The sequence below is a fragment of the Ixodes scapularis genome, unplaced genomic scaffold (genome assembly GCF_016920785.2).
Source record: "Ixodes scapularis isolate PalLabHiFi unplaced genomic scaffold, ASM1692078v2 PGA_scaffold13__105_contigs__length_92229423, whole genome shotgun sequence".
Lineage (NCBI taxonomy): Eukaryota > Metazoa > Arthropoda > Arachnida > Ixodida > Ixodidae > Ixodes > Ixodes scapularis.
The window spans coordinates 79,214,499-79,238,217 of NW_024609839.1; the positions used below are offsets into that span (position 1 = coordinate 79,214,499).

General features: G+C 44.6%; 1 protein-coding gene across 1 annotated transcript; it reads right to left on the reverse strand.

Annotated features, from left to right (window-relative positions):
* Window positions 1-399: 399 nt before the first annotated feature.
* On the reverse strand, window positions 400-21,741 carry LOC115324097. The gene is made up of 11 exons (XM_040209926.2): window positions 21,571-21,741; window positions 19,523-19,731; window positions 12,892-12,975; window positions 12,750-12,806; window positions 9,623-9,652; window positions 8,521-8,598; window positions 6,784-6,849; window positions 6,242-6,319; window positions 4,087-4,334; window positions 3,003-3,165; window positions 400-654 (listed from the first exon to the last, which is right to left on the reverse strand). Exons 1-11 carry the CDS (start codon window positions 21,576-21,578, stop codon window positions 431-433), a joined length of 1,245 nt encoding a protein of 414 aa, XP_040065860.1. The 5' UTR covers window positions 21,579-21,741; the 3' UTR covers window positions 400-430.
* Window positions 21,742-23,719: the final 1,978 nt, after the last annotated feature.

The window sequence follows — 23,719 nt, forward strand, 5'->3', positions numbered from 1 at the left end:
ATATGCAGATCACCGGTGTTTCTAGCGCGAATGCAAGCATCGGACTTCGCTATAGTAAAATATTCTTTCGCGAGCATTTTTTTCTATAAAACAATGAAACTAAATCGAGTTTTGAGTTTGATGTATCTCTTGTGCATCAGCGCTAGATACGCATAAAAAAATAGGCGGTTTTTTCCGCTTTTTTCAAGTGTTTGTGCTCACACACCGAGACGTGGCCCACCCCACTTTTTTAAAGAACTTCAGGCGGTTGGGGGGTGGGCGATGACTCGGGATATTACGGTACTTTGATTTCATACAGATCCCTTTTAATTCATGATCACAGACCAGTAAACTGAATGAGAAAATTTTGTCTGTTTTACTATTTTGACATATGTAGATACCACAGACACGTAGAAGTCATTCGTTACAAAGACCTTAGTTTATTCTTTTGCTAGGCTGCTGGCAGGCTAATTGGTTGCCCAGCTCCTTGGCCTGATGCGCTGGGCTGGTTGCCAGGTGGGTCGTTTGGCTGGGCTGACAGGATGGCCTGGTCCAGGAACTTCTTGGCCATTCTTTCGGCTCTGCCCCCCTCTCGATCCGGGGCCCCAGCCAGATAGTCGCCGATGGCTCCTTCCACATCTACCATCTTGGCCGCAACTTGGCTAGTGATAATGGCTGCAGAACGAAAGGCAACAAGAATAAAGATTACAAAAACAAGTTCTCAAGAACAGTCTACCTTATGTGCAGTTATAAATGCACAACTAAAAGTGTTTATGAGGAAGAACTTCAATTTGTTTGGTGTGGTGAATTGAAGGACCTTAGCAATAATGACAGTTGGGGGTTACAGCTAGGAAATCATAAAATGACTGGACATAAACCAGCCCCTATATTCAATCAAAAGTTTCAAGAAAGCTTAAACTTGCATGGAAAATCATGGAGAGCAGGTACTGTACCACTATTTACAAGTTGAAAATCAGTGTTTTCCTTCCAAATGATCCAGCATTTATGTTAGAATACCATACCCAAGCAATTTGCACTGTTAAGAAAAGAGCACCGTTATCGCTGCACATGCAGTAAATTCAAACAATGTATTGGGTTTTGGGTCCGCTATTTTCACTATTTTTAAAAAATAACATGAGTGCACAAAATCCTCCCAATATGCCTTGCGTCGTTCCCTCAAGACGGCTAAGGCCAAACAGAGCCACGCTGCAATGACTTAACAGTCATTGCAGCTCCCAAGCAAGAATGTGGTGGCTGCATCCTGGCAACTCCTATGTTCGGTACAGAAAACAATCGCACTATCGTGGGAGGTATAAGGAGTGAGTTCAGGTCACAAACTATTATAAAGACCTAATAACATGAACAATGCTTGCCAGCTGCTCGCAACAAGCAGAGTTCTAAATGACAGAAGTATCAGACCGCTTCAGAACAAGAGCTTCCTTTTTGCCAGGTTATGAAGTTTCATATGTACAGTCGTACCTCGATATAACGAACTTCAATGTAACGAAATCCTCGATTTAACGAAGTATTTTACTTTTCATAATTTCTTGCCCATAGACCCCATGTATTTTTAGTCTCTATATAACGAAGTCTATTTTGCTGCTATTTCAATATAACAAAGCGCCATTGCCATAGAAGGCAATAAATAAATAGACTCTAAAAAACAACTTCGCAAAAAAAATTGTGGTTAAAAAAAAAATTATGTGCAAACGCGAGCGCTTTGATAGGTTACTTCACAGGGACAGGCCTTCCAACGTTCCTAGGCTGCCCGAGGATGCGGCGCCGGTAGCGCCGGCGAGGCGTGCGGCAAAGCGGATTCCGCGAGGCTGGCCAGAAAATGCCGAGCAAAAAGTTTGCACGGCATAACAGCATCACCACTGACATTCACTGATCATCATAGTCCACTGTACCGCGGGTAGCGCGGGAGCCAACTTCAGCGGGGGAGCGACGTGATGGCGCGACCCAGAGCCGTATCGCGACCGCACGGGCAGTGCCATCTAGGGGAAGACCGAGAAGACCGATTATCATCTTGCGACCGTGATGTAAAGCAAAGGCGCAAGCACACTGTGGGCGCAAGTAAACTGTGCGGGCAAGAGTGCTGTGTAGGTTGGAAACATTGGCACCGCCTAAACTAAACAGCTTTATTTTTCAACCGGGCGGTTCACTCACGTGCTTGGGGGCATAAGGAAACGTAAAGTTCTTTCTTTGGATGAGAAAGCAAACGTTTTGGACGCCATCCTGAAGAAACTGCTGAGATCGCGAGCGCTCGGGAAGTGCTCGACGCAATGGACGTACTGAGGAGGTACTGTACACGGCGTCGCATGGGCAGCAAGATGCCGTGCAAGCGCTCTGGGCGCTCGAACGCCATATGACGCCGCTGCTACTGTCGGACAAGGCGCAAGCAAAACTCGCGGACTACTTTGCCTTAAAATAAATGTCATTTTCGGTGAGTTTTCATACCCGTAAAATGTTTCGGAATTTTTTTTTGCATGCTAAAGCCAAATTTCGATTTAGCGAAATTTCAATGTAACGAAGTAAATTGCGAATTTTACCGACTTCGTTACATCGAGGTTTAACTGTACAATAAAAACTGAAATGATGTTTGATGGCAGGCACGTAGCCAGGATTTTGTTTTGGGGGGGGGGGGGGGGGGCGTGGCGTTCATAACAAAATGCTGTATGAGGGGAAGGGGCGGGCGAGGAGGCCCCAGAAAAATTGAAGTCTTTTTGTTTGTTTTTTTATGGGACGGGGCGGGGGGGGGGGGGGGGGGGGGCTGGGCCCCTTGGGCTCCCTACTGGTTTCGTGCCTGTTTGATGGCCTTGGTGGTCTGGAAGTGTGGGGTGTCTGTCTTTTGGGTTGTGGCAAAGAGATCCTACTTCTTTCTGGCGAAATCTTCACTAACGTCCGTAGTATATGCTGCCCACGAAACTCTTTCTATTGTCCAAATTATTATATGCAGACACTGTTCAGAGATAAAATAAAGATTATATAATTATTAACAAATTGAAATGAGAACCTCTCACCAACTGCCACGCTGCACATGTGCGTGCCTCGGAAGGCCCGCTTCTGCCCACGGCGTCCACAGACGCTGAAGTTGACCTGGACCTTTTTCCGCATCAACCTCTCCATCGTCCGGCGGGCAGCCTCCACCAATGTCTTCCCCCCCAGGCTTGAGAGCTGCTCTTTCTGTTAATATAGAAACACGCAATGTCTCGCTTTACTATACTTTGTTCAGTCAAATACCCTTAGGTCGAATATTAAGAGTACAAGCCTGGTATATTCAATGCTACAGTTTGGTCTGAACAATGTAAAACTGTTATGTGAACTATCATCATCCTATCAAGTCAACCAATGCTATATAATTGACACATATTACAAAATTGAAGATTAGTCTTGTACCATACATCTTATATGTATGTGAAATATAAAACTGAAGTCAGGGAACCTATAAATATTTAAATGCAGCTATTAGGTTCTGCCTCCCAAGGCTCTCAATGATGTATTTCTTAATTTAGCATTTCAAATGCATGTGCTGTCTACTGTCCTTCACAATATTTGTGAGATCCTGGAATGTATCGTAATCTATATGTACCGCCAACAACAAATTTTGCAAACCTCAGTTCAAGATCCTTAAGTTCTTTACATTCATAATAAGTTCTTTACTTTCATGATAAATGAGTTATTATGATAGAAACATTTACAGGAGATGGTGAGTGGCCACTTTATACTTTGCTTACTGCCAAAACCAGCAGTTTTGCAGTGGTCAGGCAACTGTAGTGAAGCTAATAAAACTAATGTAACCAATCAGAGGAACACTATCTGTTTGCAACCGTCTATAATTTTCTTCCATTCTTTATCCGTTGTGCACTGTGAGCCTCTATACATCCCATGCATGGGTTGGTTACGAAAAAGTGAAGGAGTGATAATAAAAGGGCTAGGAGGAATTTTAAAAGCAGAGGCAGTATATAGCCGAGTATAAAAAACTCCACAGGTATCTAAAATTAAAATTTTTAATACTAACCTAAGTTTTTAAGTAGTAGTTCTATCACTTCAGCTGCTTTTCTGAATAGTTTAGACAAACAAACAAAAAAAGCGCCAGATAATCACCAGAACAGCCTGGTCAGCGGGATTCGCAAGGCGAGTTTCGGCCATCTCAAAATCTGCCATCGTAGACAACGGCAGGACAAATATCGCTGGCGGAGCGGGCAAGTCGGGGTGCCTTTGGGCTTGCTCCAGGTCCGCCATCCGAGCTAGAAGTTGCTGCTGCATTGCTACGATGCTGGCTCCCTGATCCTTGAGCTGCCGCAGCTCGAACCGTACTTCCAGAAGCACTCGCATGTGCTCTCGCTCATATGCTGAAATAGACAAAAAACAAACAAAAAACAAACAAGGCCATTATCGCAAGAAAATGCATGGGGAACAACAATTAGAAAGTGCTATGGTTTGATTAAATTGCCACCAGCACTATGCAACCCAACCCAGCAAACCCAGGCTCAAATGCATTGGGCATTATTAGTGTAAAAGGTAATAAATAATGATAAACTGAGAGAGAGCAAACCAACTGAAATAAACTAATTTTAAATAAATAATGAATATTAATTGTGTGCGCCCAAATGATATTTAGTTAAATTTTGCTACTCTACCTGCTAAATGTGAAATACTAGCCAGAGTTGACTTAAAACGAAAGAAACACACAAGAGGACGAAAAATACGACACAGCTTTCGAAGCAATGGTGAGGGTGCAGGCTAGCTGGTGTAAATTGAGCATAGTTATAAACCCGAGACTGGGGATACGGACAGCTTTCGACTTGCAACGACAGATTTACTGGGGCGGCTAGCCGTCCACTTCGTGCCGTCGGGGGCGCAGCAGAGAGCGGGGGGAGGGTGGGGTGGGCGTTTCTGAACTTCTTGGGGAAAGTGCAAGACGGACCAGAGGGGCAAGCGAGAACAGAAGGAAAGAAGAAGTAAGAACAGAGGGCGGCCTTCCCGGTTTGTTTTTGTTTGCTGTTGTTTTTCCAAACCTTTAAGCTCTAGAGTCGTGCGGGCTGGGGGGCTCCCCCCCCTCGCAGGGAGCGAATCTCTTTCTCCGAGAGTGAAAGGAAAGGGCTGGAGAGGTTTGTTGTAGCCGACTTGATGTGTTTCTTTCGTTTTAAGTTAATTTAGATCACCCCCCAACACGCTCAAGTCTAACTATAGCCAGAGCTCTCCTATAAACCACTAACAGCATTTAGCTTTCTCATGTCAAATTGGAGTGTTTTAGACCATTTGGGCATTTTATTAAAAAAAATTGATAATGGGTTCGAGTTTAAAATCATTTTCTTTCCTTTGAACTCACACTTGTATCTTCGCCCTTCAAGGCTGGTTCACAATGATCATTTCTTGCATTACATTACAAACTGCTATGATTGACAATCGTCCCTAATCATAGCGACCAACAATGCAATAATAATAGTACAGAGATAACATAGAAATGCGGATGTCCTATATCATTTTTGCTACTGCTACATTTTTCAAATTGCTAAAATTCTTAAAGATGATAAGATTCAAACCTTCTTTGCCAACCCCTGGCATACATAATGAGAAAAAACGTGGTGATATAATCAACTACCTCACACCAAACTATAAGAGGCATCTAGAAAATTGATGTGCAAAATCTTTGTGCACTAATGATCTAAATCTAAAGGGGCACTGAGGTATTTTTTAAAATGAAGATTGTTTTCGATGTTGAACTGTAAAAAGGCTAAAGTCCAAAAATGTATCTCCAACCAAAATTTGAAAGGCAACCCAACATTTCAAAACCAACATGGTTTTGAAAACCAGGCAGATATCTGTCGAATATGTTTACTTTGAACTGTAAAAGTGTGAGTTAAAACATACATTAGGTTCTAGATTACAAAAACACCTATAAAACCCAAGGGAGTTGAAAACCAACTAGACTATTTCTTCAGAGTGCACACTCTGGACAAATGAATATACTTAATATATGCACTCTTAACGATTTCATTATAACTCAATTTAAGAAGGACGATACAACTACGCACAGATTTGGCCGCAAGAACACCATCGCTTGCAATTGGCCGACATCACCCTTTGTCGACTTCTTTTTCAGTGAAATTTCCCGGAAAAAAGGCGCGTCGGCGATCTTTGAGAATGGACAGGATTGTAATTTCTGGTTTGTTAAAATGCTTAGTAGGTTGAGCGATAAAGAAACCAAGAAACAAACGAAACAAAGAAGCAAGACAACTGCTTGCAGCAACCTTACTGGACATGGAACTTCGTGTTGTCTCCAGTTGCCTCCTTTTAGACGCTGGCTCTTTTGGGGACCCATTCTCAAGCAGAGCTAGAAAAAAATTGTTGAGCATGAGGTTCGATCTCAGGAGCATGGGCAAACAGGCGCTGTCCAGTAGTAAGGGGGACCATCATGGTTTAACCAATGTCTCCTTTCTGTCAAGCATTTTCAGCAAACTGTGTACTACACACTATACTTGTTTCTCCTCTCAAGAGTTTCATGCAAAGTTTGGTTCTGCGAGAAGGAAAACTGTGCTTTTAGCATCTGAAACAAGTTTGTTAAGATAAAATATCAAATTACTAATACTAAATGCACACAGGAATTTAAATTTGTATATATAACAGAAAATTTTGAATGCTCTGCAAGCAGCTCAACTCTTTTTTACTGCAGTTCTCAAAGCGAAAACATATATGGTGAACTCCCTGCGAACCAATAGTGAAATGGAATATGCAAAATAAGGCCTGATCAGCTAATCAATTTGTCTGCAAACAAACATGCAACTGTGACACACTTACGAGAGCTAGAGTCCTCGGGTATCTCCAAAAAAGCTGGCTGTTGGGTGGGGCTGCTTCTGGGCACGACTGAAAAATTGCACGATCAGCCTCTTACAAAAATGTTTACAAGTCCTGTTATAAATTTATGCTCCTGGCAAAACAGTAGAACCTCGCTGATATGTTCCTGGCTTTTACAATCAAAATCACACAGGACCCGCCAAACTCCCAGATGAAGTCTGCATTAATTTCCAGCTTATTATGTTTCCTTCCCAGTTCTTGTGCCCAAAAAACTAATGGCGAATTCGGGTGGTCAATCGCCGGCGAGAACGAGCCGGCGGAACCAGCAACCAGAAACGCGCCGGCGCCGCACCACGCGACCCTCACCACCCGAACACGAAATGCCAGACCGTGGCAGTTTACTTCGCCTCTTGCCCACGCGACACCGCTAGTACCGCTAGCGAGAACTAGGGAGGCTCTAGTGAGGGTGGGCACAACTCAAAACCTGGAGAACATTTGCAATTGAATGGCGGCGCCTGAGGGAGAGGATTCGAGAAAGTTGCTCCATGCGCCTTTCCTCTTCTCGGCTCCCATTGCAAGCAACGAACGCCTTGGCGCAGCCTCTCTGGCTTCCTTCTCACTCCGAGAATTGCAAACGTCGAGAGGAGAAAGCAGGGTTGCCAGACAAGCAGCAACGTCCAAGATGGCGGCATTTACCATTTTTCGCGTAAAAAAATACTTAACCGGGGGCTATGAAAAAGTAATCATTTATACCTTCTGTAAATTATTCAAGCACCTTAATGGTCTCTTATGACCTGAGTTAGGAAAGAAAACGACCCTTTGCCCCATAGACTCCCAGCAAAATTTAGCAATTAAATGGCGTCCATGTCCCGTGATCCCCGATCTAGCAGTTGCTCCCACCCTCACTTGAGCCTCCCTAGCGAGAACCTGTCGCCGCCGTCACCCATGTCCCAACGACTTGGATTGACTTTCGTAGGGGCTGCTAAGCTGACTTCAGATCAGTTTCGTTCTTTCGGTCATTTTTTTCTTTCGGACCTTCTCTCCCATTTCAGAAGCGACGACACCGGATACGGTCTGGCGCCTACTCGCCCGGCCGTTCGGGGCTCTGGTGAAAAAAGCGCCGGAAAGTTGCCGGTGCTTGCCGGAGAACCACCACCCGAACGGTGCACACCGGCCGGAAATTGACCACGCAAACACTATTGCCGGTTTCCCGGCAAAATAAGTTGCCGATGATTGACCACCCGAATTCACCATAACGATGCACGCCCCCAATAGACATTGCACCACACGTTTGTCACCGTTGTACAACACCGTACACCACCAGTGTCGCCACGGTCCAAGTGGGCAAGGTGAAAAGACAACTTACAAAACCAACAAAATAAATGGTAAATCTGGATGCACAACAAAAAGATTAAAAGAGAAAAGAGGTGAGGTGTCATGCCTTTGTGAAGGGGCATGTCTCCTCACACCCTTGTTCACCATCAGTTTCACCGAAATTCACCTAAGCAATGCTTGTGGCTTGTTTTTTTCTTTTCGGCATGATAAATTTTAGCATGATAGTTGCTTTTCCTCTAATCTCTAGTCTACCAAAGGGTCCTCTCGCTTTTCGTGTTTCCCCAAGTTACATATTTTTTTCTAGCTGTCCTTTAAAAGACATCAACGAGGTTCTTCTTATGTATGAGAAATTCTGGTTCAGTCGTGGTGGCCCATAGGTGCAACACCTGACTGTGACAGACTTACGAGGTGTGGAGTTTTCTAGGGGCTCGAAAAGCCTCCTCTTGCTGACTGGTTGCTGGGGAGGGCTGCGCCTGGGCAGGGCTGAAGAATTGTATGTTCAGTGTCACGTTTAAATGGTCACAAGCATTGCAAGCAATTTACACTTCTTGGCAATTTATTAGTGAGAAACTAGTTCCAACACCTGAAACTCTGTTTTGCCCTGTTACAGGGCCTTACATTACAAAGGGGTTTTTGGACTTGTTGAACTGCCATAGCGCAAGATAAAACCATGATATAGCAGCTCTCTTTGCAGTCTTAAAGATATAGATGACAAACTTTTCAATTTAAACCACTGAGCCTGCAAGTGCCTAGATGGCTTTTTATGCAGATGTACAGCCTCCAGATTTTTTAACGATATTGCGCAAGCGTCGGCCGGCCGCTTTATCAATGCGTCACCACGGCGTGAACTGGCGAGATCCAGGAGAATAACGGCGCGCGCTGAAGCCACATCGCAGTGGGCATCGCCTGCGAGCTGTTCCCTCAACCAATCCTAACCCTGCTCCTGCCAGGCCCGACAGGACAACCATAGGGCCGGAGTGAAGGGGGTGCAGACCGGGTAACAGGAGCAGGGGTGGATCATGCTTGAGGGAACAGCCTAGCAGGCGATCCCAACACTGATGCTGCATTCTGTGCACGCGCTTACTCTCCTTGATTTCGCCAATTCACGCCGTGGTGATGCGCAGATATTGCAGCCATTCGGCACTCGCGTGATATTGTTAAAAAATCTGCAGGTTGTACTTTATGGCTGCATTTTTTAATCTTTAATAACATAGTGAGTTTACATTAAATATAGCAACGTTACATTTATGCCGACATGGTGCCTAACACTGATACAGTATAATTAAATACAAAAAAAGGCAAAGACAGGGATGAAGTAAAAGGCAACCGACGGGACACGGCAGTTACCTTTTACTTCGTCCTTGTCTTTGCGCTGTTTTGTTTTTACTAAGGCCTGTATACCAACTAGCCCAAACTTTTACGTTGATAGAACATCTTTCTAGCAACCAAAAGTATTGTAAAACGTATAGCTATTGACTTGAAAATCATGTGTAAGAATGCAACTTACATTGTGAACGAGCACCGATCCGGCTAGGCGCTGCAAAGGCAGAATTTTAATTGAACTGCAACACTACAAAATTATTATTTTTATAATTAAAAAGAGACGACCAACCAAGCCCTAAAATACAGGGCCCTGACGTTTCAAGGCCTACTCAAACTCTTTTTCAAGGGTGACTGTGGCAATGGCCGTTAAGGAGCAGTGCTGTGGATCTTCTTCCTCTAGCGTGATGCTTTTCTTTTTGTATCGGTGATGTTACGAAGCCCATTTACGCATGCAGATGGTAAAGAGCCAAGGGATCTGTTGAGATTTCCTGGCGGGGTTTGAATAAGCCAGGATTCTAAGAAAAGTCTCTGCTGGGGATTGGGTTCAATTGCGATGATACATATGTTCTCGAAATCAATCCGGTGGTCGTTGACATCACTGTATTCAGCGACCGTGCTGCGCTTGTGATCGAAATCGCGCACGTCGGTTTTGTGCAGTCGGATCCCCTTGTGAAAGTTTTTTTGTTTTGTCGATGTATGTGGCCGAGCAATGCGCTCAAAGAATCTTATAAACAACTCCTTATGCTCACTCTTTAGAAGGACAGTCTTTTGGACGGGGCATAAAACGTCCAAGCATGGAGATTGGCTTGTGGGCCATCTAAATCCCCTCTTTAGCCAGCACTCGTGCCACCGCCTCACTTGTTCCTTTTATGTAAGGGGCACAGATGCGTGTGGTTGGGCGAGACTGCGCATTTGTCGGTGGCTGTCGGTGTCAATCGAGGCCTTGACGACGGGCAATATGGTTCATAAAGCTACTTGTGTCGCCATTCTTCCAGAGGTCGGAAAAGATTGTTTCTTTCCCCCTCCTCCTCCCCTCTTCGGATGAGCAGATGGTGTTCGCTCTCGAGAGGAGTGCCTTGACTACCAATGCTTTGTGACTGGCTGGGTGGTTGGAGTATTGATTTCATGAACACGCATATCATCGCAATGGAACCCAATTCCTGGCAAAGACTTTTCTTAAAATTCTGGCATATTCAAACCACGTCAGGAAACATGAACAGATCCCTTGACGCTTTACCATCCGCATACGTAAATGGGCTTCAACGCATCACCGATGCAAAGAGGAAAACACCACGCTAGAGGAAAAAGAACATCCACAGCAGTGCTCCTTAACGGCCATTGCCGCAATCACCCCTAAAGAAGAGTCCGAGTAGGTCTCGAAACGTCGGGTCCCTGTATTTTAGGGCTTGATTGGTCGTCTCTTCTTAATTATTATTTATCCAACCAGATAGACCTCTGTTGAATTTTCACGTTCAAGTAATTTATTTTTATAAGGTTTCTTTTTTTTTTTTAATTTGAGGAATTTATTGACCTTTACTTTTGATACTTTCTAGCAAGTTCTCAATCAAATGTAATAATGAAGATGCTCCAAAAATAAAAATAGGCAGGGTTTCAACCAATGCAAGCACTTGAAAAAAATGCTTATGGCAATTTTGTTTTTTGATAGGTTTCAACTATGACACATGACGAGTGTGAAGCGACAGTTAGAAAGGCCATCACCAATAATGCAAAATTACTTTTTCTAAAAATTTGCCTGAACAGATGTTTACATCTGAGGTTTGTAGTCACTCTCTAGAAAAGCTCTTGCAGTCATTATATTTTCAAAAGTATTAAGTGCAGCCGTGAAGTAATGCTCGTGTTCACTGCACAAGGGGGATAATCTGTTAGTGCATGACTGATCTCTAATATTTTCGGCATCTAGCTTCACCACCTTATCCCCATTGCCTAAAGTGGCCACCAGATATTTTCAAATGCCCGTCAAACCTCACTGGCTTTGAGGATCCAGGTTATATTTAAGGAAGCACAGTGCCGCAATACCAATCAGTGTCCACCTTGGGAAATCATGGCACAGAGTGGCTGGTGTCTACGTGGCTGTGGGGCTCAAGGCGGCCGTCGTCTGAGGTGGCCGTGGTGCTCGTGAGAGTTGCAAGTCATAAATCACGACAAGCGTGAACCTTGCATAACACCGCAAATGGTCAAGGCGAGAGCCACGAACTACAGGTGCTCACGAGCCCCGTCAAGCCCCCCGAATAGTGCTTAAGGCACGCTTTCCACTCTCAGCTAGGCCAGTCACCCTGCCGCTCTGCGAGTCAGCCCCCACATCTTCCACCTCATTTTAAAGAAGCCAAAGAAAAGTCGGTAACATGCCCCACACCGTCACTGTTACCCTCTGCCAAAATTCTCTTTCAATAGAAGGTGGTTTGTCAACACCATTTATATTCCACCTCCTCCTACAACAGACTAAAAGTCAAAGCTATGGGCCACCAGGTCCAATCGCAGAGCGGCTAGAAACATGTATAACTGCACCGATGTGCAGTATAGCATGTTTTTATCTGGCTACATGCCATGATCCCCTGGAAAGTATGCCATAATTGCTATCAGTGACCAGGTGGCTCACTATTGACTGCCATTTCGTCGAATAGTGCTTTTGGCGAGTTGCGTCAGTCCTACCCTGCGATGCTATGCTTTCGTAAATATTATACGGATCCTCAAATGCAGCGGGCTTCTTTAATTTCCGACGGCTATAGAGCAAAAAATATTTCACATTTTGAAGCAACACGAGACTGAAGATATGAAAGATGACAACATGAGAAGTGAAGGTGAGGACAGATATATCCTACAGCTTTGATAGCCCCAATCACCCGGTGAAGGTGAGGTCTCTTGCTTAATCGAGAACTTCCAGTGGCTACATTTGCACAACAGGGTAGCAAGATCGTCTTGCTACCCTGTTGCATCTTGTCACTGGCCAGTGGCAAGATGCAATACAAAGGCATCATGTGGTTTTAAAGGAACATGTGTCACACTCTTCCAGCTCTTTTTGCAAAGCTTCGAAATGGCGACCTTTAGCGGTCTGATGTCTTCAGTGAAAATAGCAAGGCAAGATTTTTTTCCCCAGTATAATTTAACTGTTGTAGCCTACTTTAACAAATGGATAAAGAACACCCTCTGAATAAGCTAACTGTGAAAAGTTAATTCGTGGATTGTAGGTATTAGGCTACCTAATCGTAAAGTTTAACACCGTTTTAATGCCCTTCTAGGTAGAAGCTGCAACTAACTAACGTTTTCATTTTTTTTTGTAATAGAAAACTTACACAGAGTGGGCAAGGTCCGCTTCAGGGTGGAGCGATTGAATACAGGGGTGTCTGTGTCTAGTAAAACAAAATGGTCACAGTGAAAGGGAGCTCCACAAAGTATGTAAGCTTAAGTTGCCAATGGACAGTATTCAACACATACCTCCATGCTCACCAGCGTCTGTGTTCTCGACGCATGAATTTTCTTCGGCTTCCACCAGTTTTTTGCTGGCTTTCTTGTAGGTCTCTTAAGAAGGAAACGAATTTGCAAGATTCATTATTGCAAAACCTGCCTCACAATAATAGAACTCGTGCCTGTAATGTAAACCTAGAATAAAAGTTCTTAGCATATACAGGGTGTTTCACGAAAGGTAGACAAATTCGATATTGTGAGAACTACGCGTCGCAGCAAATAAAGGCTTGTATCGTTTTGGTCCTGGGCAAGGGGCCCATTTAGGAAAATTATTAAAGTCCAGGATAATTAAATTGTTAATTATTTTTGTGTAATTAACGTTTTAATGTGTTTAAGGGCATGGTTTCAATTAAAATATTGATGAGAATCATCAAAAAATACTAAATTAACAAATAGCAGAATGATAGAAGGCATGCGCAGCCTTTTATGGCTTTCTGAAAAACCACACAAATTCGACGGGTTCTAAGTTTCAGATTGCAATCTGAGCGCTTCTCGGCACCGGCGGCACCGCGCCCCATGGAGAAACAGCGCAGCAGAGGTTGGTTGCGCTGTTTCTCCACGGGCCGCAGTGCCTTCGGGGCCCAGGTGCGCTCCGATTGCAAACCGGAACTTAAAAACCCGTTGAATTCGTGCGGTTTTTCAGAAAGTTGTAAAATACCGCGCGTCCCTCCTATCGTTCTGCAATTTGTGGATTTAGTGTTTTTTGATGATTCTCATCAATATTCTAATTGAAATCATACCCTTAAACAATATTAACAAAGGTAATTATGCAAAAATAATTAACAATCTAATTATTCCGGACATTAATAATTTTCCTAGATAGGCCCCTGGCACAGGACCATAATGACACAAGCCTTTTTTTGTTGCGACGCATAGTTTTCGTCATATCCGATTTGTCCACTTTTCGTGACACACCCTGTATATACAAGGTGTTTCACGAAAGGTGGAAGAATTCGATATTGCGAAAACTGCGCATCGGCAAAAAAAGGTGTGTATCGTATTGGTCCTAGGCTAGGCGCCTAGGACCAATACTCGACGGAATAGTAGATGCGCCCTGTTAAAACAAGCTTTTAAGAGAGCACATGCCTAGTGTATAGACCCTTTTTCTGTTTACAAACATGAACTGCCTCCTGCGTCCCAAGCAACTTCCGGTCGCTCCGTCTTTGCAAGTCCGTCGATCTTGCCCATGTCGCCAGCGCTAGAAAGTATAAACGCTACACACACATCAAAGTTGGAGATTTAACGAGGGTCCTCGGCCGGTCAATTTAACGTCTTGGAGGAGGCAATTTGGTTTACAAGAGTATTAGAAAATATTTAACATGTCTCGGGCTTCTTCGTTCTTTTGGCGTTCACCTGGAGAATTGGTGGTTAAACGTTTCATTGACATTTCAAACAGCGGTGTTAGTTGGACTTTGTTCATACTTTTATGAACCGGAAGTTGTCTGGGACGTAAAAGACTAGAACACATCCTGGTGGCGTTTGCCATGAAAAGGGTCTATAACCACTGCACATGTGCAATGCCAATCACTCCTGTATTATCCATACATTTGCAGCTTTCTTTATTGAGCCCTAGAATACGGGACCTGAGGCCACTTACTTAGTCATGGGGGGCAATTAACAGAATGGCCGCGAGAAATCCGAATCCTGTTTTTCGCACCTGAAAAATAAACTAACCATTGCTGAAAGCTCGAACTCCGTCAGAATGTAGCCCCAGCCATTGCAGCAAGATGTCAAAGTTTCAACACTTGCCACATACAAGTGAAAAATTGTTTTTGTCTACGAGAGGATGGGCTACCCAACGGAAGCGGCAGATGGAATGCCAATGTTTGCGACCGCATCTCACAGATGGAGCCACTTGCACTGAAGGCTTCCCGCGGTCCCTTGCTTGACTAATCAGAACGATTGGCGGCAAAGTTACAATACCTGACAAAAGTATTGTATAATTGTCCCCAACTTTGTCAGTTGTTAAAGGAAACAAAACTAAATAAAGAACCTGAAATTGTAGTCACTCAGGGGGTTTTTTACAAAAGGCATCCCGATAAATACCAATGTAGACGTCATCTGTTTTCGTCTTCGCAAATGCCGATAGAGATGCCACCAGTGGGATCTGGTGACAAACAGTGGCTTTCCGCCTGCCGCTTCCCCCAGACGGCGTCCTATCATAGACGAAAGAAGTTTTCAGTTCTAACTTGTTATTTTGGTAACGTTAAGTGTCGAGTCTTTGACATCTTGCTGCAACGGATGGGGGCTACATTCTGACGAAGTTGGAGCTCTCCACAATGCTGTTTATTTTTGTGGTGCGAAAACAAGTTTGGATTTCCCGTGGACATCCTGTAGAATAGACTCCTCAAGAGCTGTCCTGCACACAAATGTGCTTCAACACTGTGAGAGTGCTTTTTGCTCGCATTTTATCCCAGTGCTCTTGCATCAATAAGATCTGCACGCTTTTCAACGTGTTTCTTTTCTTATTCTTTTTTTTTGTGTGTTTCACTTACAACTTTGCCAACTGGTTCGCCGTTTGTTAGACAGTAGGACATATACGTCCCACTTCATGATATACACAAGAGTCTGTATCAACAACAAAGAGACACTTGCATCCCATTTTCTTTGGTGCAGCCATCTTCCAGAGCTTCTAACCCTTCACCTGGCAATGAGTTTGCAGTCGTGCACCAGATGGCATGACGGCCATAAAAAGTTGAAAATTTTCTTTTTCATGGGTATGTCTTGTGTGTTTTGCCCACATGTGATCGCTCAGAGATTATTCAAGATGCCCGGTGAGTTTTTCCTTTTCTGTGCTTTCAGGGGAACATCTCTAGCTCCCAATAAATGCTAATTTCTAAAAGTTGGAGTGAGAGGTATAAAAATAAGGCCCAACTTTCGCAATGCGGCTAACTAAATGGTATTCGAGCAAAAAAAAAGAAATAGAGGGGAGGAGGCGGCAAATACTCGCTCTAGGTCTATATTTGATGGTTTAATAACGTCCTAGTCAATGATGGGTTTAGCGAACAGAGATAGTTTGAGCGAAAGGTTGTTTCAGCAATTGAGCCGGGTTGAGAAAAGCAAGCAAGACTTCTTAACAGACCTCATTATGTACAGTCACCCCTCGTGCGGTGAGGTAAAAAGCTCGAGCCTGTGGGCTTCCTCCGCTCGGGGGTTTTAAAAATCTTGTGCTCTGCTTTTGGGAAGCCTCTCAGCTTGGCAAGCTAGTCTGGCAATCACATGAAATCAGGAACACAATTTTTGGCCCTGCCGCTCCCAATCACCGCCCGAACAGTTGCATCATTACCTGCTCGATTGCGGTCGGAATTACAACAATTCGACCGAATTGTATTCATACTGATGCAGGGAAAGGCCCTCTCACGCCTGAAGAAGCGCTGGAGCTGTTTTAATCTCCCAGATGACGCCAACTCGAGGATTCAGATGGCGACCGCGACGATGCTGATTTCGTCTCCGAGCTTACATCTCCCGATTCATAAGAGGACGGTAGCGAAGATGAAGCAGTGCCGTCAACTACTAAACGTAAAAAAACGCCGGGCGGCGTACGCAAAGAAAAAGTCAAAGAAGCAGAAACAAGCTGGAGAAGCTTTTGAAGATGGGGCTGAAGACGAGGAAGAGGCACCCGGAGTATCGAGTAGCACTAAGCCCGAACAAGTCGTGCACCACCCTAAAACTTGGTATCCTGTGTATTCCGCAAAGTCGCCTACAAACCCAGCTGAAGCTTTTGCCCTTTATTTTGATGACAACATCATACAGATGCTAGTGGATAAGATGAAGAAAAGCCAAACATGACAATGATGAGCTACGGGCCTTTTCGATATCTTGATCGTGATGAATATGAACCTCATCAACTGCACCTGTCCTGGAGCAGTGATGCATTTTCGAACGTTCCTGAAAGATCAAAGGTTATGTCATTCAAACGATTTCAAGCTATCATGAATTGCTTGCATCAGAACAACAAGCGCAAAGTAAAAGAGAAGGGTGAGAACGGGTACGACAAACTCGCGAAGGTGCACCCTCTCATTGACTTGCTGAACAAGAACTTTCAGAATGAACATACGCCATCGGCTCACCAAGCCATCGACGAGAATGAGATCCGGTTTAAAGGTGGATCATCTTTAAAACAATATCAACCCATGAAGCTGATAAAAAGAGGTTATAAAGTTTGGTGCAGAGCAGACTCTGAGACTGGTTGCCTGCTAGAGTTTCAAGTGTATGAAGGAAAATATGCAAATCGACCTGCCAACAGGGTCTCGGTGAACATGTTGTCTTATCACTGACAAAAGAGGTGAAGCCCGGTACTCAGCCGTTTTTCGACAATTTTTTTTACTTCCACTGGGCTAATGGAAAATCTGGCAGAGAGGAACATCCTAGCGGTGGAAACAGTGCAGACGAATTGGAAAGATCTGCCTGATGAAATCAAAAAAGACAACAAGCTTCAGAGAAGTGAATTTATCTAGAGGTCAAAGCGGAATGTCACTGCTTACCAGTGGCGTGACTGCAAGAACGTTCATGCACTTTCAAATTTCTACGACCCCAAGGACACTGAAGAAGTCGTGAGAAAACTTGCCAATGGCTCCTCGGTTGCTGTGAACTGTCCAAAAGCGATATCAGATTACGACATCTATAAGGGGGGAGTTGATAAGTTCGATCAAATGAGAGCTGCGTACCCAGCCGACAGGTGATCGAAGAAGTCATGGTATCGGATTTGTAAAAGTTTCTTCTGGACTCAGCTACAGTAAATGCGTTCATCCAAGTCAAGGCAACGACCAAAAAGGGCTACTTGTGGTTTCAACTTGTGCTTGGCCGTCAACTGATCAATGGGCGAACCTCCAAGTGCTCGAACAACAAGATGCCGTTTCACATCAACAAGAAAGGCTCCAGGAGTGGACGGAAAATGGTAGGAGCATCCGACGAGGTAGGGTTTTTGGGAAAGGAGCACCACCCCAGAAGGCGACGAAGAGGTGCCGGTGCCGTTGGTGTTCAACGAAAAGAGAGGTTCGCACAAGTTTGTTGCGTGTCGCCTATGCTGTGCCGCTGTGTGAGACATGATTTGGACCATTCCATGCGCAGGGCCTGCTGATAAATAACTGAAGGTTGGAACCATAAAAGGACATTGGGACAAATATGTCCCTTTTTATGGAATATGTGTTACTGCCAATGGGACACATATGTCCCAATGGGACACATATGTCCCAATGGGGCACAATGTCCCACTTTTTAACAATAAACCACTTGTTCTATTGTTGTGCAATTTGTTGCAGACTATATCTGAGTTCTTCATTTATTCATAACATAACACCATTTGTGATATTTCTGCCAAAAATATATCTTGCCCTAAAAAACACAGATATTTCTACAGCAATGTGCACAAAAAAATTAAAGCGTAACTGAATATCAAAGATATTACCATGAAAAAAAAAATCACAATGTACTGCTTTGAAAATCATCATTATCATATAAACAATAGCAAGAAGAAACACTTTCCGAAAAGCTGTAGGACAGATAGTATAAGTTTCGGCACAGTTCAGTTTTGGAGGTCTTACGAGCACAAAACTTTACTTTTGGAGCAAGTAATGTTTCAATGCAGCTAAGGAGTGACTCTGAACCACACACTCTAAAAGAAGCCCGTGCGTTTCCTTTCTTGCAGTACACGCAGACAGCTGATTACTGCTGTTTGCGAAATGAGCTCAGCGAATGACAATGCCAAAACATATGTTTAGACGAAAAAGCGAAGTCTGCAACGTAGCATTAAGCAATGCAAAATGTCACACTTGCATGCGTGATGCTACATCGCAGACTTCGCTTTTTCGTCTAAACATATATGTTTCGGCATTGTCATTCGCTGAACTGATCCTGCAAACAGCAGTGTTGGCTGTCCGCGTCAGGCACGTACCCAGGATTTTGTTTTGGGGAGGTCCCGCCCATGACAAAGTGCTGTATGAGGGGGAGGGGGAAGAGGAGGTCCCAGAAAAATGGAAGATTTCGGAAAGGGGGGGGGGGGGGGCGTCCTCCCCCCCCTGGCTACGTGCCTGGTCCGCGTGTTCTACGGGAAAGAAGACGCACAGGCTTTTTTTTAGAGTGTAAGGAGTACAGAATGATGACAATTTTAGGAGAAAAAGAAGCTATGCTTGCCCAACCTGTTAGCCAAAGGGAGCTTCTGCAGACGTGGTACTAAGCAGGTGAGACAGAACGCTCCAGCTCCAAGGCCAAATGTTTTTTTCTGACGAGCAGCATGTGCATGCCACGTGACCGAGTGCGACCACTTCACATGAAAAACTGACTAGGGTCTTTAAGCGTGTGTTCTAAAATGAAAGTTCTCAATGCAGACGACCCTTCCAGTTTCGCGCAAATAGTATGGATATGAATGTATTAAACACACCAATATTTACACACGGTGCACTCAACTGTACTTTTGTGAAAGGATCACTTCAAAAGACACTGAAACAAAATTTGGATTTTCCAGCAAAATGAGTCGCAGACTTTACTCTTAACTCGGAGCTGCTTAGACATCCTGCTGAACCTGGGCTGCCTAAGTACTTGTGGGTGTGAGAAATAAAGGAACAACTTGATGACATACCAAAAACATAAAAGCATCACTTACTGCATTTGGCAAGTATGTTTGCCGGGTAGCTCTTCCAGCCTTGCCCCGGCTCGGAACAAGCACGGACGAGGTCCATTACAGAGGAACCCCGCATCAATGGCGGCCAGAGGCATTCCTTTTTTGAATGAAGAACCCAGCTGCTTGGTACTATCGATACGTTGCAGCCTTCAGACGTGAATTCGACTACCGAAAATCTTCGGTCCTCATCTCTGAAATGAAAGGGAAATTTAGGCCAATGTAAGACAAAATTGAATTTGATCTTGAATGTCGCAGTAAACCAAGCCAAAATAATCAGCCCATGCATGTAGTAAACTTGAAACTTCCTTCACACGTGTATTCACTGTGGTGTTGTGTTGTTAATGCAATTAATGTGGCGGTGCAGGCAAGCTATATAAGAGTAAACAATACATCATCTCTTGAGAAAAGGAATGAGGGGACAATTAGGACAAACAGAATTCCCGTCAACTACTATGTTACTGGTGCGCACTGAAAAAATTTGCCTGGTCCTGGTGAATTTCTTCCGCACGCACCAGTCACATCGCTGTTGTTGGAGATTTCTGTTGGTCCTAATTGTCCCCTCGTTCCCCTTCTCCAGCGATCATTTATAGTTTATTTTGATGTATTCACTGGTAAATTTTTTTTTTTTTAACTATGATGTATGACATATATGGTGCAAATTAGAACTTTAAATGCTTTAGCTATGGACACCGGCCTAGATGACTTGGTTTCGCTCAAGAGCCGTGTATGGTGCTGATATTGAGAGATGGTGCATAGCCTCCTTTTTTTAAAAGCCTTTCAGATACCAAAAAAAGAGTGCCTTTGGAAAAGGGGAGAGGAAGGGCAGAGAGAGACAGGGGCCCAAGAACTAGAACTCTTGGTGGCGCCATCGAAGCGTGAGTGGTCAAATGCAAAAGCCTTCCTGCCGCAATTGTTTTTTGTCCATTTGTATGAGTATTACCAACAAATATGCCGAATCTAACCGAATCACTAGAAGATTCGGTCAATTATCCAAAGCTTTCCGAATCTCCCCAAATCGAGTCCGAATCTCGTTCAGAAAACAATTCGTCCCATCACTAGATTTAAGGCTGTCTACAGTGCCGTCCGACGGCACTCCAATCGGGCCTATAAGTTCCGTCGGAAAGAGTCGGACGGCGCGTGTATCACTATCGAACAGCGCGTGTATCATCGTTTTTTTTTTTTTTTTTCAATGTTAATCGTAAAAAATAAATGTCGTAAATATCGTCAAATGCCGCTACTTTAAAAAAAGAAGAAAAAAAAAAAAGTAAGTTTTATTGTGGCTCGAACCCGCGACCGCTTTGGTATTAGGCGGACATCTTAACCACGCTGCAGATTCGACTTTTTCTTCTTTTTTTTTTTTTTCTTTCGGTCGTAGTTGGTTGCAAGAGTGTGAAAGGGCCTTTAGTGCAATAGAGCCGGTGGCATTCTAGACATTGTTTTATTAATCATACAAAAAAAAAAGCTTGAATAAAAAAAAAATGTTTGGCCTGGATGACTTCGATAATTCATTTCAATAGGGGAATACGACACGAGCGGTCGTGTTTGTTGACATCGTCTTCGCCATGGTCTTCGCACGGGCGGTCTCTACTGCTCACGCAAGTCGTCCAGAGCGCGTTGTCTAGTACTGAAAATCGCGTTCGCGGGGCAGCCGGGCAGCTGCCACTTGCTATCTCGGGGAGTGCCATTACGCACTTCGTTCCGTCTCAAACGACGCCGGACTTGGATGTCGGCGTTCGCACACCGCGAGAACCGCGCTGTTTTCTTTTCGGGGCAGGTCACCGACGCAAAACCTCAAATCAGGTATGCGTTCAGCGCTTGTGCAGTGCCGACGACGCTATTTGTTTGCATACCGAAAGAAATTCGGTAGAACTCCCGATTATGGCGGGCAGTGACAACGCCTGGAAAGAAGACCGCCAAATACTTCAGCCATGATCTCAACGGGGCCAGCGCAGCTTCTGTCACTGTTCTCATTTCGTACATTAATTTTCCTCAGTTGTTATCTAAAATAGCGTAACAAAATATGCACTCACCCAGCCATGGCAGTAGGTTCCACGCAGCAAAGCAAAGACGGCAGAGTTGACGGAGAATGAAAACTTCGCTTGCCGGATGTCGCGCAGATAGCAGCTATGGCGTCGGACAACAGGCGACCTACTACGGGACGAGCGGCTCGGAAGGTCCGGGTCCGGTTCACTGTTATCTTCTAATCTCCTGTCTTTGGTCTGCTCCGGCGTGTTCCAAAATTTACTCGATCCTACTCCAGAGTAAGGGCTTTGTACCTTGGCGTTCTAAAACCTACCCGCGTCCAGCGTTTTTCAATTTGTGTTGTCACGTGACACGACCCGCCGGGGTAACTCGGAATCTTTGGAACACAGCCCTTGACTACCCTTGACTAACTCATCATCAGCTCTTTGTACATCATAACTGGATCCATTAATGCATCTGAACCATTTTTACCGGGCGGCAACTTGCGCCACCTGGCCACCATTTGTGCGTAGTGGCGTAGAATGACAAAAACAGCTGCCTACGAAGCGGCACGTGTCAATGAGACGATAGCGGGCTCCTAAGACTCCTTTCGATGACTCGAATTGTAATTAAAACACAGCTGGAACAGTGTGCTGAGGAAACGTGGTTCGACGAAATAGTTGCCACCGCTTTCCTGATATGGTTTGTGGCACGTCAAGAACAATGCACGAACTGAAAAAAAAAAAAAGAACCGCATCTCCACGTGGTAAATGATGTTGATTGGGGCGAAGCTCTGGTGCTGCTTGTCTGCGTAGACGCTGAGCCGCAGCATGCCGAGCATTTCGTTCGTTGTCATCCATGTCACGCTGCGGTCAAATGCGTATATAACAACGTTCCATACCACACATTCTCTTTCTGACATCGATGAAAACGAACGAAAGCCTCGGCATGCTGCCGTCACCGTCTATGCAGACAAACACCACCAGAGCTTCGCCTCAATCAACATCATTCACCACGTGGAGATGCGGTTGTTTTTTTTTTTTTTTTTTTTTTGCCCTACACGAGCACGGGAGCACGTGCTCACGTGCTCGTGAGCGCGTGAGCTCACGAGCAGGAGCACGTGCACCCGACTGCGGACGGACATACGGAGATGGCTATACTTCGTTTCACCGTATGTGCGAGCGAAGGCAAAGCTGGAAGCGCGAGCACGAAAGCTCCGTGCGTTCAGGCTTTGTTCGAGCGCGCGAGCTGGGGAGAAACGCAAAAAGCGCTGATCTCGCGCTTTTAGCTTTGGCTTCGCTCGCACATAGATAGCCCCTAGGGAGCTTCGCCCCTAAAACGGAAACAGCCGAAAGCTTGGAATGGACAGGTTCCACTCCACTCCAAATTTTCTAATGCTTCGTTCCCTCCAGCTCGTACAACGTTCTCGCCCTGTCACTCTATGCTCCCGCTGTTCCGTGTTCATTGTATGATATAGCAGTTGAATAAAATTTGTGTATACTTATTCAACAATGCTGATACGGCTGAGAGAGCAAATTATAAAGAATTAAGAATCAAGAATGTAAGTGAGTGGGACCGGGACTAATCAAACACCGTCTTACCACAGAAGGGCACTAAGAGCTCCGAAAGGCAGTACTCGAGTCTCCGAGTGCCCGGGATTCATCCCCTTTCGCAGCATTAAAGACGTACGTTTAGAATCCGTGAGAAATCAAACTCGTAACAACCGTCTCATTGATCTTGTTTTCTTCCTTTGGTGGTAGCAGGCATATGTCACTGCAGGGATTACCTACAAGGACTAGTCAGGTCTTACGATTCAGTCAGGCGATTCAGCCGCATTCCGCTATATATGTGCTTGCTTAACAGCACCAGCAAATATATTTAAGCTTATTTCATGCTCACAGATTCCTTGCGAATATAAGCCCCCCCCAAAAAAAAAGGGAAGATTAAAAAAAAAAAAACATAATTTATTTGTTTTTGCAATTTAAGTCTGTCCAGCTGAACTATCCCAGGTACTAAATTCACACCGATTTCACCAAACGTTCTGCGCGTGCGTAACGGCGCAATAGCTTTAGTTCTCAGGAGGCAGCTGGCAGTGCACGATACTAGGGTGCCTCAATATCCTTCTGTTTAGAGTGATGCCACCCTTTGTAGTACCCGATGCCGACAGCACGCGCTCACGGGGAAAATACAAAGAAATCGCCGAAAACAATGGCGCCG